We start from the raw sequence: 20601 nt of genomic DNA, 5'->3' as shown, positions 1-20601 counted from the left end.
AATGACGACCTACAAGGTCCAGCGAGTATGACCTTTTCACGGCTCGTTCCGAAAAAGGATTGTTCTGATTTACGATGCGGCGGTATATTAATGAATCTGGACTCAGTCTTCGATCAAGATCCCAAATCACCGCATCTAACTTTGCTGTTCTCCATTTTGGAGTTCTTACGGAGACGGCTACGACGCGATCGTGTTCAACAATCGACTCCTCGTCCGACATTAATTCTGGGTAGACTTGTCGCCAGAATTCTCTTTCTTCTGATTTAACGACGGAGGATCGCCTGTTGAAGAGCTAAAAATGAAACAGAATTAACCAGTATCTTTTCATGTATCTTCCGTTTGCGTTTCATGCCACATTTTAAGACATACATATACATACTCTTTTGCGTCTTTGGTGAAGAATTTTTAAATTTTTCACGCGTTGACTGCGATTGGGATTATCTTCCAGTTTTCTTTTTGCCTTTCCGGATGTGTATTGGTTATAAACTGCCTCTGAAATATATAGAATATGTAATATAGAAAATTATTTTATAATGATTAAACCATTATGGTATGCGCTGTTATCAGCTGATAAACATGGTGATTTAACATACTTGCTATGAGTCGATCGGTTTGGTCATCAACGGACACCCGACTTTCGTTTGCAGGTGAATCATATAAATCATAGATGCTATGAGATCGTTTCTCAAGTCAGTTAATGAATCAGTATCATGAAAAATTTGCTTTATCATTTAGTTTCTGAAATATGACTGTCTCTTTTCAATGGCCTATTCCTTTTAGACATTGAATAAGAATAATAATCTTATACTCACATGTCCCACGTTGTCTTCACCTATTTCAAATCTTCTAGACGGCATTGTAGCAAATCGATAATCAAATATCAAAAATCAAAGTAATAACAATTGTATCAATAGCGATTCTTTTTGGCGACTGAGCTCTGTGCGGCAAGTGCTGAACGAGAAAGAACCGAAAATTACCGGATAGCTTGGATTTTCGCGCGCATTTTGGATGATACCAAATTATTAAAGGAAACAGGTAAATTGGCAATCGCAAATTATTTCCGGAAATGTAATGGAAAACTGTAGTTCTTCAGAATAAACTGTATGTGACATATTTACCTTTTTTTCGCACAGCAGTAAAGAAAAAATTAAGTATATATAAAATCTATGAATTTTACCATAGAAAATTCCTGGTGATATATTAGTGCGTGTCTTACCTAGACCCAACTTTCAGCGAACAGAAAATGGATGGAACCATTGACCAACTTTTTACGATATGCCTTGAGAGAATTAATTAATGGAAAGTCAATTTATTTTCACGCCTTAAGTCATGCCCCAACACATTTCATAGGTAAATATATTATTGCTCTGGGTTTCGGTTTTCAACCCATTGAATATTTCAGTTGAGGCTGTTATATGGCTATTGCTAAATTGGTGATCATGAAATAGTGTGGTATAATCAAAATATCTTAATCACAAATATTTCAGACAGAGCTGCAATTTTGTTTGGCGGTAAACAACAACGGTTTTCGGGTAGTGATAGCGGTAAGCTTTAGTCATTCTCCAGCTGATGCTCATGGATGTCAGACCGAGAGCCGCTCTGCGCGGAAAACTTCGTTACTGCGCGCGCTGCAGTCAGAATGTTAGCAAATCTACGTACTATGAACACCAACGTTTGTCTTGTCAGCAGAAAACAACGCCAGATCGAGATGTACGTTCAGATAATTTTCAACAACAATATAAACAAAAAACAATATAAATGTTGATAAGCCCAATAATTTCAATTGTGGTCAGTCTTCCAAAAATGTATATACCCACGACAAAACTTAATTGAAATATCCCATCCCATCGTCGTTCTATTTCAATAGTGATGGTATCTTAATGTTTTAACGTTCATCAATCGTTATAGGTAATTCTTTATTTCAAAGGTCTGAGATTCGCAATTATCGATGTATTGAGAACAGTTCCCCTGCAAGTGAAATACCTTCCAATGTACGTAAACACCAATAATTACCAATTTTTAAAAATAATCTTGCGGTGTGACTGATGTTTTGTTTAAAGATTAGTTATTTTACGACTATTTTGAAATGAAACGAACTCATTCTATTTTAGGCAAATGGTTTGACAACCGATGAAGAAAATTTAGAAATATGGGATGATGGCCATCCAATCCCCCCCTGAAACTGTGCCGGTAGAATCAGTTGAATATTGAAATAGCTCCGTGGACCAAGAGCCAGCGAATTTACGGGAAACTCAATGCATATTCAGAATTGTTTATCTGTTTGTGTTATCGTGGCAGTATCTCAACAGGATATCGGATTCAGCTATAATCGTATTGTTTAAGTTTTTCGCTCTACTTTTTAATTTACTGTATCGAATAACGGCATCGGATCTTTTAAAATCAATGAGTGAATCATTTATGACGTCTTTGACAAGAATCAGATCGTACATGGACCTAGACAGAGATGATTTCTACAAATTAGTGATATGTCCTAAATGTAACACGTCTTATAAATTCAGCATAACGTTTAGGGTCAATGCAACCGGCAAGAAAATACCACTAAAATGTGCGTTTGTTAAATTCCCAGAGCACCCTCATCGCAATCAACGACAACCATGCGGTACATTGCTGCTTAAAACAGTTCAAGGGAAAAATAATCAAGTATATCTATATCCAAAAAAAATATACTGCGTTCGATCAATACAGAAGTATTTGGAAGAATTTTTGTCACGGGATGGATTTGCTGCCGCGTGTAAATCCAAAGGACGAAGTATCGGTGGCCGGTACTTAGCAGATATCTATGATGGAGCGGTTTGGCATGAATTCGCAGCTGAATATAACGATGAACATTTACTATTGGCGATGATTAATTGTGACTGGTTTCAGCCGTTTAAGTTTACAAATCATTCCATCGGTGTCATTTATCTAGTACTGCAAAATTTACCCCGTGAAATACGTTTCCGAGAAGAGAACATCAAGATTTTGGGAATCATACCGGGTCCACACGAACCGCAACTCGATATTAACAGTTTTCTCTTACCTATCGTAAATGAACTAAAAGAACTATGGGAAGGTGTTTATATTAAAAATGACGGAAGTGCATTAGGTAATTTTTACAGATTAGCTGTCACTTGCATTTCAAGTGATATCCCAGCAACGAGAAAGATCGTCGGTTTCTTGGGGCAAAGAGCCGAAAAAGGTTCGGTTATAATCCAGATGTCATCTATTTCATCATTGGAGTATAATAGAATTCTATTGCAACCAATATGAATTGCGATCTATTTTCATTGTTTTACAGGTTGTTCAAAATGCGACCGATCGTTTTTACGTGAAAAGTTTGGAGACAAGCTTTATTGTCACGTTTTCACGTTATTGACCCTATGCATAATTTATTCTTCGGAACGGCAAAACGCATGACACAGCGGTGGAAGGAAGATAAACTTTTATCGGAAGAACATTTTCGTTTAATCCAAGAGGAAGTCAATGCGTATCAGAACCCAAGTGATTTGGGCCCTTTGCCGGGGAAAATAGCCAGTGGATTTGCTAGCTTTACTGCAGACCAATGGAAAAATTGGACATGTATATATTCACTTGCTTCATTGAAAGATAGATTGCCCGAGGAACACTATGTATGCTAGAGTTTGTTTGTAAAAGCGTGTATAATACTGTGTTGCCGAATAGTTAGCTATGACGAAATATCAAATGCCTGTCTCCTCATAAAAACATTTTGTCGCAAATGCGTTACGTTGTATGGCAAAGGTTTTTGTACTATGAACATGCATCTCCATCTACATCTAAAGAAATGCGTGCTTGACTTTAGGCTGGTTTATTCGTTTTGGTGTTTTTCGTTTGAACGCTATAATGGTATTCTGGGGAGCTATACAAGTAACAACCGCTCGATAGCAGGGCAATTAATGAGAAAATTTGTGAAAAATAGATTAATTCAAAATACAACTTGGCCTACTGATTCGCGCCAATTCACCGAACTCCTGTCAGGCTACCAAATTCCAAGTCACCAGCATCACTGTCAGCATCATATACGAGCTGCTGAACCGTTTCATCCAGCCAAATTGTTTTTTCCTGGCTCTTGCCATCTTTAACGTAACTTTCGTTGTTACGTCGATGTCGTAGGGGTTGATGTGGCTATGAAAGCACGTCACCTTAAAAGTAAATGAATAAAAATCCAATATAGTATTCCTGACAGCAATCGTGTGTTTTATTACGAGTGAGAGATGCAAACTGAGTTTGTTACAAATAACTGATATGAAAATCATTGATTGAAATGCATTGTTATAGCGAACTCCTTAAAATCTAATATATACATGATTATTTAGCCTATTTCTGACATAACACTTAGACTAGTATTAAAAGGCCTATAATATAATAAAGTCGGATCTAAAAACTACATAATATAACTCAGGCTTACCTTAAAAGTAAATGAATAAAAATCCAATATAGTATTCCTGACAGCAATCGTGTGTTTTATTACGAGTGAGAGATGCAAACTGAGTCAAGATCTAACTCAGCCAAGGTTTAAATACTCTAAATTTTGAAAGCATCTCTCACCTGTAACAAGCCACATGATTGGCCAAAATACTTTTGGTGACCGGTAACCTGGTTGAATAGATAATTAATTAGCTGCCCAAACTTGCTGGCAGCGACAGAGTGAGAAAAACAACTGCCATCTTCTCAGTGACAGACAAACGAGTTTTGACACAATGAGAGATGCTCTATTAACCACTGATTATTAGATACACAGTGTCTGGCAAATTTACTCTCAGCAAGTTTGGACAAACAAAGTCAGCTATCATACTTGTGGTCATACAAATAATCCATTAATTACAAAATCGTTCCTTTGAATATTATGAGAATTATACATCGATATCATACTCGTACTATCGCACTACTAAAATAACCCACTAAATACAGATTTATTTCATGAACATTATAAAAATGATAAATTAAGGAACCCATATTATAAGTATTTATTTGCTCTCGGAAATATTCAATATGACTGATAATACTCCCCCCTGTCGTGGGTTGGAATTTGCTCCGGAAATTCAAACTCATACTGCAACGAGGGCATGCTTAAAGAATTAGCCATGGTTATAAGAATATTGTGTCGGAAATACAAACAAATAATTGATAGAATATGTACAAATATTGAACTATGAAGTGTCGTAGCATAAATGCAATGTATATACAATATTTCATAATGAAAAAAAATAGAAAAACAATTGATAAGCAATTAGTCAACCATGGTGAATGTGGGAGCTGATGCTCGGACCGTGCGTTGTGGTTGCAGAACAGTGTAGCTGTCGTGATGTAGAATAATTATATAGGCACTGCACGGAGTGCTAAGAATCGGTCGAAGATGATCTGCTTGAATGGGGGAAATATATACGGAAGACGGTAATGATACAGGTTGTCCTGACAGAGTATTGATAATGCTACACTCAGTGATCTGAAAACGGAGCTGAGGACGGAATATACCGGTGATAGAGATGTCATACATATTAGACGGATAATTGATTTCCCAGTGAACTGGACATAATGGTAGATGTAAAATAGAGATGCGTTTGCAGTGTGGACCATTCGTAATTTCAAGAGCTAGAGTAGTGCGCTCAGAACACGATTTTGCACGTAGATGTCGAATGATGTAAACAAGGAAAATTAATGTATTCACCAATGTAACTACCATCGAGGCTGACAGAAATTGGAGCTGTAAGTCATCTGAGGGGTTGGTAGTTGATTGAGGAACCTGATATTCCCAGATTGTTGGCGGGGTTAAGGCTTGAGTAACCGAAACATGAATTAAAAGAAGAGCTGCAGAAAGATGGCGTACCCTGAGGAATAACCATGTCGACAGAAAGCCAAAGATTAGTGAAACTCCTAGACTGCAATATACTAAAATGGAAGGTGGGCTCACCCAATTTGTAGGCAAAGATATAACACCATCCAAAAGAGGTTCAGTGAGATCTCGATAGACCTTTTCATCGCGCTTTACTGCAGTCACCACTGACTTTAAACTGAGGTGATCACGCCTGTCATTGGCCAAAAATTCAGCAAATGAATGATTATACATTTGAAATGAAGGGATGTTGACATTGAAACGTTTGTGAGAGACATAATGGCCCAATAAGTGCCTAGTACGATCCTCAGAGAAGAATGCCTGCAGTACTGCAAGATTCACTCGATGAATCATTTCAAATGGTCTGTCTACCAGATCATAATGACAAAAGAGGCACGAGGGGCCATGGAATAGAAACTGGAGGTCACTGTACAATGACATGGAACTTTGATGATACATAAAGCGCAGCCAACCTGAACTGAGGGTTCTCGAGAGGTGTGTTTGCATGTTAACAAGAGTTGAGGCGTATTATAAATGACCAGTGATGATGGCGAAACTTCGATGGCCTTCAGAGGTAATATAGTTTGAACAACCCTGAAGTCACAGTGCTTAGTTATGTATTCAGACATATCTTGAAATAGGGCTAACTCACAGGACCAATATGACGATTTGTATATCGGTACATTGGAATGACAGAATCTAACATGAGCCCTGTTACATAGAAGAACATCGTCGTGTGATAGAAATGAATACGACATGTGTGAATCGGCGATAGCAAAATATGGTGCAAGGTGTGGTAAGTGCGTGAAATGTTGTGCAGAAGTGTTGATGGGTACTGGTAGTGCAATAACTTTGTACAAAATCAGAGAAGCCTTTGTCGGAGCAATAGGCAGTTTGAGAGATATAAACAACATCGATTTCTTGCGAGAAACCAGGAATTTTGCCTTCTTGTATAACGCTAAAGGGTTTTTAACAATAAGGGCATAGTCTGGAAATTTCTCGGCCAATACTACTCTAACCTGTCTCATTGTTGTGCGTAGCAAATCAGGTGATAGAATAGTAGGAGATAAAACACCATTTGTTAAGTCCTTAATGCCAGAACGTAGAGCAGTAAGATGCTGCCTGACGACCGTGGAGCGTCAAACAGAATTCATTAGAATAGTGGTTGTAGTCGAGATCGTATCTTGAACATCTGTATATAGAACGCGTAAACGAGTGTACAAAGATGCAATGGCTTTATGGTCTGAAGCGAGTTCTTGTACCACATGCCCAAAACGATTATCAACTTTAGACATAAACGAAGCCATTGCACCTGCGTCGTGAGTCAGTTTGTTGTTGATAACATTGCGGTATTGTTCGAGTGATTTGATATGTCTAGCGAGCATGTTTACATCATCCATTGTAGCCGTACCAAACAATGATTTTGACAGAGACCCGATAAAAGGTAAAAACCCGGCTCTGCGTAATCGTGAGCTTTTGCGGTCTACTGTTATAGGAATAATGGTTCGAATAAAGTTAGTAGTAGCATTAACAGCTGCTGCCAAGTCCATGCGCAGGCTATTTACCTGACGTACGAGTGAAGCCATTTTGTAACAGTGCGACACATTGGAAGTACATTGTGGGAGGAGGATAGGGTCGTGGAACTGAGGAATAGGAATGGCGTATGTATGCATCCAAGATTCCGTTGCGAAATGTACTCGAGATTGATGTTGAAAGATGAGGCCGTAGTTGATTCGTTGAATGTAGATCGAAGCTGAAGCTGGAGACACCAAAGACATGACTGTAACGATCAACGTGAACAAGTAGCTTTCCCAAGAAACCCCTAAATCAAAAGATAGAGAGAAAAAAAAAAATGAATTACTTCTCAATAGCACAATTTCGACAGCCTGACCGTTTACTTAGAAGGAGAGCGAGTAAGACATGATAATAGAAATTGGTAACTATGAAAAGATGCGCAAGAAGATGGGGAAGTACTAGTCCATCCGTTGATAATTAACAGAAATGTTTGTTTCGTTTACGTTTAACTTGTTTCCGTTTTTTGCCCTGGAGGGTGTATTGTGCATGGAACTCTCGGCGGGGTGTCTCGGGTACGTCGTCAGCCCTTAACCAAATCTTTTTTGGCAAACCCTCAAATTTGACAAGATATGTTTTCTTGCCCTTGTGATATGAACACTTGACAACCTTCTCAATTTCAAGATCATCCCATTCACTGCCTGCGTCAGGGGCAGTATCTGGACCGTCTGGAAGTGTGTCATTCTCCCCATTATTATTTGTGTGAGGTGGTGTGTCAGCTCCCTTAATATCCTTAGCTTCCAATGGTGGAGTCTTAGGTTTCCCCATGTCGGGTTAGACTTTCAGATAACTCCTGTCTCGGGGATCGTGATAATGCCTCATTCGATTAGCGTGTTGCCGTGACTTGAGCAATTTATCATCTGAACACCGGCGTAATTTATAATGATGATTGTTGCTACAATCCACAATGTAGTAAGGGCCCTCAAACTTGTGATGTAACTTTCTGGAAAGCCCTTTTGGCGTCTTTTTTGTTCGTAACAGAATTTGGTCCAGTGGTTTGAAATTCGGGTCTTTGGCATTTTTATCAAAATTCTCTTTCATCTTTTCTTTACATCTTACTATGTTGTCACTTGCAATTTCATTGGTCATTTTGAGGGTATCCAATAAATTTTCCATACAGTAGTTAGCTGCTTTGTCCAAATGAGATTGCAACTGTAATGAAGTATCGAATGGTAAGTTCATCTCTCTTCCAAATAATAGATAATGGGGTGAGTATTCTGTTGAACGAGTGGATGGAGACATTCTGAAGGCCATCATGATGCCAGGTAAGAGGTCCGGCCAATTTTGTTGATGTCGTTCGATGCAGTAGGCACGTAGACTTTGAGCAATCAGGGAGTTACGGCGCTCACAAGTTGAGTTAGTTTCAGGTTGATAGGATGTCGTATTCAATTTTTCAATCCTGAAAAGTTCACAGAGAGCTGCAACTAACTTGGATAAGAAGTTTTTACCCAGGTCTGATACCAGTTGTTGCGGCGCGCCATATCTCGAAATCACTTCAGAGAAGAAGACTTTAGCGATGGTAGTAGCAGTTTGGTCTTTGAGAGGAAAAGCTTCACACCACCCAGTGAAGCTGTCTACCGTAAGTAATATATATTGAAACCCTTCATTGCTCGTGACCAGAGGGCTTAAGATGTCGATGTGAAGACGTTGGAAAACTTTAGCAACCGGAAGTGGGTGTAATGGGGCAGGCAAGTCATGGCGTGACGTTTTAGCTCAGTGACATTGGTCACAATTTCGAATGTACCTGGTGACGTCGGAAAACATTTTGGGCCAATATTACTTTTGCCGTAGAGCAGCATAGGTTCTTTCGGCACCGAAATGTCCGCCCCCTGCAATGCAATCATGATAAGCTTTTAGAGCTTCTTCCCGCTTATTAGGGGGTAATGCCAAGGTTTAAATTAAGCGTTTGTCGTTCAACGAGGTTGCCAGAAGAAATACAGGATACCGTCGCAGAGAGAGTAACAGTCGGCAACCCGAATGATTCTTTTTGCCCGTTCTTTATTATCAGGTAATGTATTGTCAGAGAGATAGGCATAGATTTCCTTGAAATCTGCTGCTTCTTTTTGTGATTGGCCTATGTTCGAGGGTTCTGAAGTCCGGTCATCTAGCTTGTCTACAGAGATCGAAGCTATGTGTGCCGTGTAGTCATTACTGATTGTTTCTTTGATTTTCTGTCGCCATTGCGCCCTACGTGACTCGTGTGTAAGAGGAGGATCTATGAAACACGAGGGATCAATGGAGCAAATGTCTGCCCTGTTATTATTAATGTCTGTCCTCATCAAGAGGTTTCTCAGACACAGTATATTCGGTCCGTGATAAGAAATCAGCAGGCTCGTTGTTAACTCCAGGTTTATAGATTACATCGAAATTGTATTCCTGAATGGATAGAGCCCATTTATGGACGCGTTTCGTTTCCGGTTTGATTGATTTGATATAAACTGGGGCCTGATGGTCAGTATATACAGTGAATCGAAATTTGGACCCCGCGAGGTAGACCCTGAAATGATTGATTCCATCAACAATAGCGAGAGCTTCCTTCTCCGTTGTACAATAATTGAGTTCGGCTCCTGAAAGTGCTCGGCCACCGAATGCAATAACCCGTTCCCGTTTATTTTCATCGAGTTGGCTTAGGATGTACCCAAGTGCATAGTCCAAAGCGTCTGTCGTCAGAATGAAGGGTTTCGTCATGTCTGGATAAACGAGAATTGGTGCCGAAGTCATGGCGTGTCTTAAGGTGTTGAAGGCTCTGTCACATTCTACTGACCAAACGAATTTGCTATCTTTCTTCAACAGATTGTACAATGGAACTGCAATTTGGCTGTAGCTCTTGATGAATTTCTTATGGTAATTGCACATGCCTAAGAATCGACGGACACCTTTAACACCTGTGGGAGCTTTTAAGGCATGGATGACCGCAGTCTTGGAAGGATCAATTTTGACACCTGATTTGGTTATGATATGACCGAGATAAAGTATCTCACGCCGAGCGAATTGACATTTCGAGGGTTTGAGAGTGAGACCTGCTTTTCGAAGGTGGTGAAATACAAGATGTTGCAGATGTTCTTTAAAATTCCGAGAAAAGATCAAAATATCATCTACATAGATCAGCACAAATTTCCAATTAATGCTTTGGAGCGCTCGAGCCATTACCGAGGCAAAGGTAGCCAGGCTATTTTTTAAACCGAATGGTAGCCTTTCCCACTCAAAAATTCCGTGATGGGTTATGAAAGCGGATTTGTGCTTTGTGGCAGGATCCAGCGGGACTTGCCAAAATCCACTAGCGAGATCAAGACTACTGAACACTTGGGCCTTTGAGTCACCTATCAAATCTACTGCATCTTCAAACCTAGGTAGTGGAAAGTCAAGTTGGGTTGTGATCTGATTCAATTTGCGATAATCCACCGCAAAGCGAAATTCACCCGATTTCTTTTTAACCAATACTACGGGGCTATGCCATTCAGAATTGGACTTGGTTACGAACTTGTTTCTGAGTAATTCATCGACCTGTCGTTCTATTTCCTTTTTGTTTTCAGCATGAGTGCGGTAAAAAGGGAGACTAACCTTTTTCGCCCCGGGATCAGTTTCAATGGTGTGATGACACATATTAGTGTGACCGACCTCTGAAAGGTCTGCTGCAAACACATCACGATTAGCTTTTAAAAAGTTTGAAAGACATTCTTTCTGATTGTCGTCAAGGTCCGAATACGATAAATCAAAGTGAATTGGTTCTGAAGAGTTTGATTTGATGGGATTTTGTTCATAACTATTCAAATTGAGAGAATCGTCAATTGGCACAATAGACTCTTGATCGACGTCAAAATATGTAGCGACAACCTTTTTACGTGGTAGCACAATTTCTTGATCCGTGGGGTTTAAGATAGCCATAACTGAACGATTTTTGTCAATATTGACAAGACATTTAGCACCTAAGATTTGCATCTTGTGTAAAGAGGGAACAGGTTCCAGAAAGCAGATTTTTGGCGTTTCAATTTTAGACATACGGATTGGGATGCGACATTCAGAATTGGGAGGTATGACTGTGTGTTTATCTGTTCTGACTAAGCCAGCACCTGATGTATTAAGTACGGTATAAACCTCATTGTCTCGGAGAGTGAGTGTACGGGTCTTAAAACAGATTTTAGCATCATTTGCTTCGAGAAAGACAAAACCTAAGATGATTGGGTGCTGCATATGGTCAATTACGTAAAACGAGTGTGAAATTGCTAGTCCGCCAATATTTACATCTAAAGGGACTCGACCTTGAACTACATGTTTTTCCCCACCTACACCGGCAATATGGGAAATATCAGATGGACCTAAAGCTACAGTTGTAAGAATTGAATTTTGGTTTAGAACCTCCGTGACATTGACAGTAGGTGTTTTCTTAGATGGGTGCCCATCCTGGGGACTTGGGCCGCCAGAGACAGGCGCGTGCCTTCAGCCGTGAAATGGGTGAGGTGCAGTTCTGGGAAATTGGCTAAATTTCTTTTTACGGCACTTTCTCTCGATATGGCCGGGAATCCTACAGAAGTTACATATTGTATTGAATGCCCTACAAAACCTATTTCCGCCACAATACTCACCACAATTGTTACATTCTCGACGGCCTTGTTGAGTCCTTGGAGCTTGCTGATCATAATTTCGTGGTTGCTGCTGTGATGATTGGTATCTCTTTGGCTGTTGAGGTGTATCCCATGTAGGTTAATATTGATTCTGCTGTATTTCTGCCTTCTGAGGTCGTCGTGGCTCCCTGGTATGATGAGCATACGCGACTTCCGGTGGGTTGTCGTCCTCCATAACTTGTGTCCACAGTTCTTGCATTTGAGCTTGCAGGTTTCGCATCATGTCCATGATTGTTCCCATATCATTAGTAGTGGCCGCGCTAGCTACTGTGGTTTGGAATGTAGCTTTAATAGTTTGTTCGGCGAGGTTCGCTTTTGTAAGTACCTCTTGAACGGTACTTGGATTTTGAGGCATAATTATAAGTTTTATATCGTCACGGAGACCATTTATCAGGAAGCTGACTTTCATAGTTTCACTCAGCTCCAAGGGGTTCAACCTTTGGAGAAAGTTTTCTAGGTATGAAATAACTGATTGACCTGGTTCCTGTTTAAACTGAAGGATTGCCATGCTATTTCCGTTAGAGTTACTGAAGCGAGTTGTGAACGCCAGCGAGTTGTGAACGCCGTTTTTAGTTTCACATCGTCACTTGTGATATCGTTGCCCAATGATCGGTACCAGGTAAGCGCTTGGTCGGACAAATGCAGCTTAAAGTGATGGACCTGTTGGTCTGGTTGCATCTGGTAGGCTGATATGCATGATAGCCATAAGTCCCACCAGACGTGAGGGTCTTGGTCAGTAAACCGAGGTAGCTGTATTCCCGGCATGATTTTGCTCGTAGTTTCGACGATCGGATGTTGTGTTGCTGGTGTTAATAGATCTGTCGACACCCTTGCCGAATTTGTTGAGGTTGATGAATTTGCTGTGTTGATTTGTGTAGGTAGCACCAATGATGAGGCGGACTTTTTGCTTGCTTGAGATGAGCTTCGCAATGATCTTCCAGTGAAGTTGATCGGTGAAGTTCCGCCTGACATTCGCGAGAGGTCTGGGCGTTCGGGTTCTCCACCAATTTATTAATGTAACTTTCGTTGTTACGTCGATGTCGTAGGGGTTGATGTGGCTATGAGAGCACGTCACCTTAAAAGTAAATGAATAAAAATCCAATATAGTATTCCTGACAGCAATCGTGTGTTTTATTACGAGTGAGAGATGCAAACTGAGTTTGTTACAAATAACTGATATGAAATGCATTGTTATAGCGAACTCCTTAAAATCTAATATATACATGATTATTTAGCCTATTTCTGACATAACAATTAGACTAGTATTAAAAGGCCTATAATATAATAAAGTCGGATCTAAAAACTACATAATATAACTCAGGCTTACCTTAAAAGTAAATGAATAAAAATCCAATATAGTATTCCTGACAGCAATCGTGTGTTTTATTACGAGTGAGAGATGCAAACTGAGTCAAGATCTAACTCAGCCAAGGTTTAAATACTCTAAATTTTGGAAGCATCTCTCACCTGTAACAAGCCACACGATTGGTCAAAATACTTTTGGTGACCGGTAACCTGGTTGAATAGATAATTAATTAGCTGCCCAAACTTGCTGGCAGCGACAGAGTGAGAAAAACAACTGCCATCTTCTCAGTGACAGACAAACGAGTTTTGACACAATGAGAGATGCTCTATTATGTATTGTCTTATAAACGCAAGAATTATACAGCGTACGGATAAGAGTATGTCATATACTTGTATTTAGTAAATACCTTGTACATTTGACAATGATCGGTATGTACTGTAGGAAATATAGAGTATTGATAAATGGTTGAAGCCCACGGACGAATGAAGTTATATTGTCTTTTATTTTGATACCTCGTCGACACAACAGCTTTCCTCCGCTTCATCTCTTCGGCATGTTTAGTTTAGGCCTACGACTCACCGGTACTCTAATGATTTATCCTAGTAAATACACAGTAAATTTGGTAAAGAAAATTAGGCATTGTTAAACTAACTGTTTGAAGCCCGCGGCCAAATCACTGGTAGTAATAAATTCATTTGTACTTGATTTGATTGTCATGATGAGGAGAAACTCATAGCTGATCCCCGGAACGACGATGAAGAGACACATGTCGATTTGTCGATGTTTACGGCTCGTTAGTGTTTTTAAAATCTAGAGCAGTAAATTTCCTGTGTATTGGTAATATGATTTGATGAGGAAAATGGGCATGTGTTAAAAATTACTGTTTAAAAACCGCGGTTGAATGTGAAGTCTTGCGGCAATAAATTTGTTTATTTACACTTGAATTGATAATCAAGTGACGAGCAACCTCCTGTGGATATCGGGATGACGACTCAGAAAAACGTGTCGCCTCATTGAATGGGACCCAATTTTCGATGTTTACGGCCCGACAGTGCTTTCGTTACGTTGATTTATCAAAATACGCACGGAGTATTTGTAGATCCTGTATTTGTAGTGAGCTGAAGGATATCATACGGATTGTATCGGCAACAGTGGCAAGGTAACAAAGCCCATGTTCTTTTAGTGAAAATAGTGTGACATAAAATAATAATCATAAGAAACACGCGAATCTCAATAGGGTTTTCTGTGAAGTAACAGAAAACCCTAATAATAATCAAGCGAATCTCAATAAGGTTTTCTGTGAAGAAACAGAAAACCCTAATAATAATAATCAACAGAATTACAAGAGGGTTTCTGCGAAAGCAGCAGAAACCCTAATAATCAACAGAATAACAAGTGACATAAATGCATAAACCACCCCCAAGTCGAAAAATAATTTATTCATGACAATCCATTTATTCATAATGAATAATTATTACTACGCAATCATAAGTTCCAAAATGTATATGATCTTAATCCTGGAACTATTTACTGTGCGTATTCTTTGCGCATTTTAGTGCGCATTCATACAAGTGTGTGTTTCACACGACAGGTAACATACACAACCAATTACATCATAGCATACACAACCAGGCATCACCACAGTAGCTCTCTCGTTCCTCGAGAGCTGATAAGTAGTGTTTTATGCAAAATCATTAAGGTCACATATCATCTTTCTTGATATAGAGGAGTTAAATTAGGACTAAAATTAGCAAGGAAATATACATACTCATTGTATGTTTTTTCTCCCATTTCATTCACCACTTTTTCCACCATGTGTATGCTAATGATTTTCGATGGCAGACTCATATCCATCATTTGTTTGACAGCCATGTAGTTTTCATCGAATCTAGCCAATACATTAGATGGACTAGGGTTTTCATTCATTGATGAAGTTGGTAACATAGTATAACTGCTTATCATCCTGAAAATGAAAAAAAAAAAAACTATAGACTACAAGACAAATACTCAAAATGCACAGAAAATTCACACTTAGCCGCCATTATTGAATGGAAATGCTTCTGTGGTTCATGATTTGGATGGCAGCCATTTTGAGATCTTTTAGCGAACAATAACTTGCATACCAAGCAATACCCCTCAGCCAATGAAATGATGATTTTGATTTGATGAATCAAGATGGAACATTTCGATTTTCCAATGAACCCACAAACTAAGATGAAACACTATATGTTGACCATTAAAAATCACATGTACTAACGGCCGGACCACTTGATTATAAAATATTCAACTGAAATTTAAATATTTTATGACTTCTTTAAGTTTACAGTAAGCATATCAAAATGAACATTGTCAACCCAGTTAACACAAAACCTTCCCGAAACGTTTCACTTTGGTTTTGGTTTGGTTTTGTTACTTTCAAACGTTTTAGAAACATTTTCATAACGTTTTGAAATTGTAGCATTCTGTTTAAATGGTACATATCATTACATAAATCACAATTACACGTTTTTATGCATTCTTTTATCATTTTACATCAGAAACTTCGCGTTTGAAAATATATCGTTATGATTGAACATTTCAAAAACGTTTTTAAAAAAACATTCGAAAAACGTTTTTATTAAACGTCTCTTCTTCTAGAATTGTGTTCACAAGGTTTCACATAAATTAACTGTAGTGACCTCAGAATCCGTAATATCATGGTCTTGCTATCAACAGTTCTTGATGAATCGCGTTTACAAGGTTTCCTGTGAATGACCTGTAGTGACCATGACCTTTGGACCCCAAAATCAATAGGGCACATCCTCTCCCTTGGGGCAATCATACTGTGTAATATCATAGTCCTGCGATCAACGGTTCTTCTTGAATCACGTTCATAAGCTGATGTGGACTGTGGACGGATGGGCGGACTAAAGGACGGAGGCGGATACCAAGTCCCCCGCCCGCGGCCTACCCCGCGTGGGGGACAATAATGTTTTGATCTATCAGAAAATGTTTATCTAGCATACGCTTGTGTAATGTTGGAAAATGGCTTTTACTGCCCTTACAAAAAATTTGATGGGCATCACGTGTGAATTCCATTTCACATGTGTAGTTAACAAATTCACACACTCTTCTGCCTTATTTAAATCCGACTTTGAAACAAGATTTTGAACTGAAATAAAGGTCCAATGGCCCTGTGGCTCACCATCAAATCATTGAGTGTATATTATATACCGATGATATGCTGAACAAACTCTTCAAACAACAATCCTTTATTCTAAATCTAATCACTTCATTATTTCTTAGCCCCTTATTACACGATTTATACATACAAGATATCATTATACTTGCAATTTCCAGATTTTATCATCCTTGAATTGAATTAAAATATGCGCCCATCGCACGACTTCTCCCAGTCACATCTGTGTTTGTTTTTAACAGCACGCGTGTGATAACTAGACGGTACGTTCTCTATTGATCGCTTCGCATGGATTTCCATAGTACGATGGTGATATATAAGGGTATATGTGTGTAGACTAGCTCCCACCTCTAAATCAGTTGAAAAAACTGACTGTTGATTAGATGAAGAGTCTACAGAGTCTATTAAGTCCATTATTAATTTATCACCGCTAACAATCGAAACTAAGAACGTAAAAAAATTGAATAGAGTAGAGCAGTAACACAGTTCACAAAAAGCCAACGGCTGCGGTTTAACCGTACGGGTTAGCACGTCTTTAAGGCATTGACAAGACAAATCTAAGCCAAAACACCATTGGTATCGCCATACTTGCTAGTTTTGAGTACTGAATTGAATAGCCTACTCTGTTATATTCGTAACACCGAACAAATTATACATAATTATACGATACCTATTCGAACGAAATGCTCACCATTTTGTTTTGGGTTCCACATTGGGTTTTCCCAATGGGCTTTCCCAATTACATCAGAAGTTCTAGGAATTTCCCGTATATCCCACAAATAGCCAACAACATTCATTGTAGCTCAGGTAACAAGGTTATCAAACCAGGTTATCAAACAAGGTTATCATACCAATTCAAGCATACATTCAGAATTACCAACAAACCAGTACAGATGATGAACTGCTGTATTCAAAACCAAATGAAGATGAATGTGATATCTAAACTAAAATCTAAACGTGAAAAGATTATTGATATCAATATTTTAAACTAGTCATGTAATGTTACATATTTACTTGGCAACCATTCTAACTGGTCTAAAGAACATTTAACGCCCATCTTTAAGATGGGCTAGGTGGAAGACTTATTAAAATGACTCGAAACGTAAGAGTAACTTTTTGAACATGTCCGCGATAACTGCTGCGAATTGAAATTTCTCATGACTAACCAGTGGGTGAGCGAGCAGAGCAGAGAGTTATCGTGGCAGATTTTTTGATTAATGCCCTCATTTTCGTGGGCTGGGGTGTGGGAAATTTGTATCGCTCGGATCAATGAAAGAGTCACTAGCACTACTGGCGCCGTGTTTAGTGTTCAGAGATGTCTAAAACTAGAGACAATATTAATTGAATTTGTCAGTTTTATGGATAATCTATTAAAATATAAATCTATTCCAACCTATTTAAATGTTTGTACTCATTTTTTGCAAGTCAGTGGTTAGATTGATGAAAAAATTTTACTTTTGATATGCGGACGATTGCTGCGCTGTACTACTTTGCATAATTGAACACTGATCATATAAACCAGACTACTTAAGCATATAAACATAAAATGTATGGCACCAATTACGCCTTTAGCGCTGCAGGCTCTGCGGTTTATGACAGTGCCTGCTCCCAATTATCATCCGGCACCGGTGGCTGGCTGGCTGGTTTGACCTCAAGGTTGATCCGGCTTCTGACGGCAGGGAATATTGTCTTTATACAAATGGTAGTGAGTAGTGCTTCATGAACACAACAATGGGGTGGATATTGTGACCAATTAGATATGACAAATGAAAAAAAAACTTTTGCATCACAACAACAGGGTGGATATTGTGACCAATTAGATACAAGATAATTTTTTTGAATTAAATGAATTTTGCAGAGTGGGGGAGGGAGAATCCGTGCTCTAAGTCATTTTAAAATGTCTTGGCTATGCACAGAACTTTACCTGATGCTTAGACTTCACAAGGCCCGTGGACCTCTAGTTAACCCTGTCACCTAATCAATGACATAGGCCAATGACAGTGCAGTCCATGGTGTACAAGCTTCACATCCATGCGTATGGGCGGCCATCTCCGCCAAACAGACGCTAAAGTCATCACGTGAAGGATAAACCCATAACGTGAAGTATAATGTAGTAACGTGAAGGATAAACTCATGACGTGAAGGATCAACCTTAATCTAACGTGAAGGATAAACCCATAACGTGAAGTATAATGTTGTAACGTGAGGGATCAACTCATAACGTGAAGGATAATGTCATGACGTGAAGGATCAACTCACGTCATCAAGGATAAACCTATAATGTCACCAGATGGCGTGCCGGTCGAAAATAGACCGGCAACCAGTCTAAAATAATTTCGGTTAAAATGCGTATTTTTCTAAGGTGGAGTGGAGGTAATTTTGATTTCCGGTGCAGAAAATTACGCGCAAAATATGTCGGCCAACAACACTAGCAGAGAATCATTAATAACTTTATTAAATGATGCCGTTGTAATGCTCGAGTCCAATCGGACTCCCCCGGCAACTTCGTCGTCAGTTAGGCCTGTTCGGTTGAATGTAGCTGCTGCTGCTGCTGCAGGAAGCCCTAGGCCTACTACTAGTAGTACTGCCAGTGCCAGTACTCTGCTGAGTGTGACTAGACCGCCTCGTCAACAGCAGGTATATTATATATGGCTGGCATATGGTGGCTGATTCGGGCCACATTAAAAAAAATATAAAAATGACACCAATTTTTTTTTACGTTTTTCGTTTTAACGACACATCGTTAAAACCATTCGTTCAACAACTTTTTAGACCTTATTCGTTTTATCGTCTATTTGGTTTTAATGCGGTCGTTTTCGTTTTAATGCTACGTTGAATATTTTCTCAAGTGGTGATAAAACAAAGAAGACCACGTTAAACAAAAAGTTGGTTTTAACATGGGCATGGCGTGCCGCGTTCAAACCAGATTTTAGTTTAAGGGCCCGAAATATTAAAATTTAGAAATAGAAAATGTAATCTTTTTGGTCAAGTTACTGATTTTGAATCCCTAGACCTCCCTGATAATTAGTATGCAAAAATAAAAATATTTTGAGGGTTACGAATGTCATTAGCACTGTACAATAGAGGGCAGGCAGGTTGGGGGTTCTTTTGGCTTGGGCAATAACAAAAACTAAAAACATTAAAGCTTAACTAAGGCAAAAGGGCATAGGCCTATTTTCTGTTAATTCCACGGGAGACTTAAGATAGCCACTACCTGTAGGCCGGTGTATTTCATGCTATCATTGGACAATTGAAATTTTTTAGTTCAAACAAAACTTCTACGGGTGTTGCTTGTCAATTCGAGTACTGAAAGAAAAAGTGTCTTATTTTTAAGTACAATATTTTTCAGGTTCGTCGTCCTCTATTCCATCGCTCTGTATGCAGGCAGCAGCCTTATACTAGAGGCGGAAGAAATACAGGTAGGCCAGATCTAAAAGTTGTTATGAACACCACACTATTGCTGCAGTAGGAATATTGTATAATCTGGCTTATCAATCATTTTAATATCCATTGTGTCAGTCTTAAATACATTCGTAATATTTTTATTTCAATCATCAATAGGAGTACCAAAGAGTCGTTTCATAACAAGAGAGGTGATTTGCCTACAGGATAAAGATGCAACTCTGAAACCGTCTAAGCAGGAAATATATCACCTGACCAAAAAAGGTATCGGCTTGAAAAAACTTAGTTTTCAAGTAGATGGAGATGCTCTGCACTTTGAGCAAGTAATATTAGAGTAAGTTGTCTTGAGATTATAGTTATTCTGGACCCAGTTCCACAGTTGTGGGTTAACAATTAGCTTTGGTGTTAAATAATTAGATTGAGGAACTCTGTCTTGTTGTCCTACATGCGCAATGTAAGCAAGTATATGTACTCAACTGACGAATGAATTTAGCATGGAAGCAATTTTTGATTGCTGCGGCCAAATGCCGATTTTCGACAGGTTCTTAATATTGCCGCGGCAAATTTACTTAATTTCTTCAAAAAACGTGGTATTCAAAGGAAAAAGAAACGGCATTTAGTAAATTATTGCCGCGGCTTTCGCCGCTGCAGTCGCTGCGGTTCCAGCGCC

The 20601-nt window shown here is 39.1% G+C and overlaps 1 protein-coding gene and 1 long non-coding RNA gene across 9 annotated transcripts in view; one reads left to right on the top strand and one right to left on the bottom strand.

Annotated features, from left to right (window-relative positions):
* Nucleotides 1-20601, bottom strand: part of LOC141908132 (uncharacterized) — a 150319-nt gene that overhangs the window by 40977 nt on the left and 88741 nt on the right. For all 8 annotated transcript variants that reach the window (XM_074797994.1, XM_074798000.1, XM_074797996.1 and 5 more), the window contains exon 5: nucleotides 15120-15314. In XM_074797994.1, the coding sequence (XP_074654095.1) occupies nucleotides 15120-15314 (195 nt within the window). The remainder of the gene's footprint in view (nucleotides 1-15119; nucleotides 15315-20601) is intronic.
* Nucleotides 957-1511, top strand: LOC141908136 (uncharacterized). The gene is made up of 3 exons (XR_012619581.1): nucleotides 957-1035; nucleotides 1328-1350; nucleotides 1488-1511. It is a non-coding gene; the product is annotated as an uncharacterized LOC141908136 (long non-coding RNA).

The sequence above is a fragment of the Tubulanus polymorphus genome, chromosome 7, assembly GCF_964204645.1.
Source record: "Tubulanus polymorphus chromosome 7, tnTubPoly1.2, whole genome shotgun sequence".
Taxonomy (NCBI): Eukaryota; Metazoa; Nemertea; class Palaeonemertea; order Tubulaniformes; family Tubulanidae; genus Tubulanus; species Tubulanus polymorphus.
Note: the sequence above shows the minus strand (reverse complement) of the source record. Positions and strands in the feature narration are given on the sequence as shown.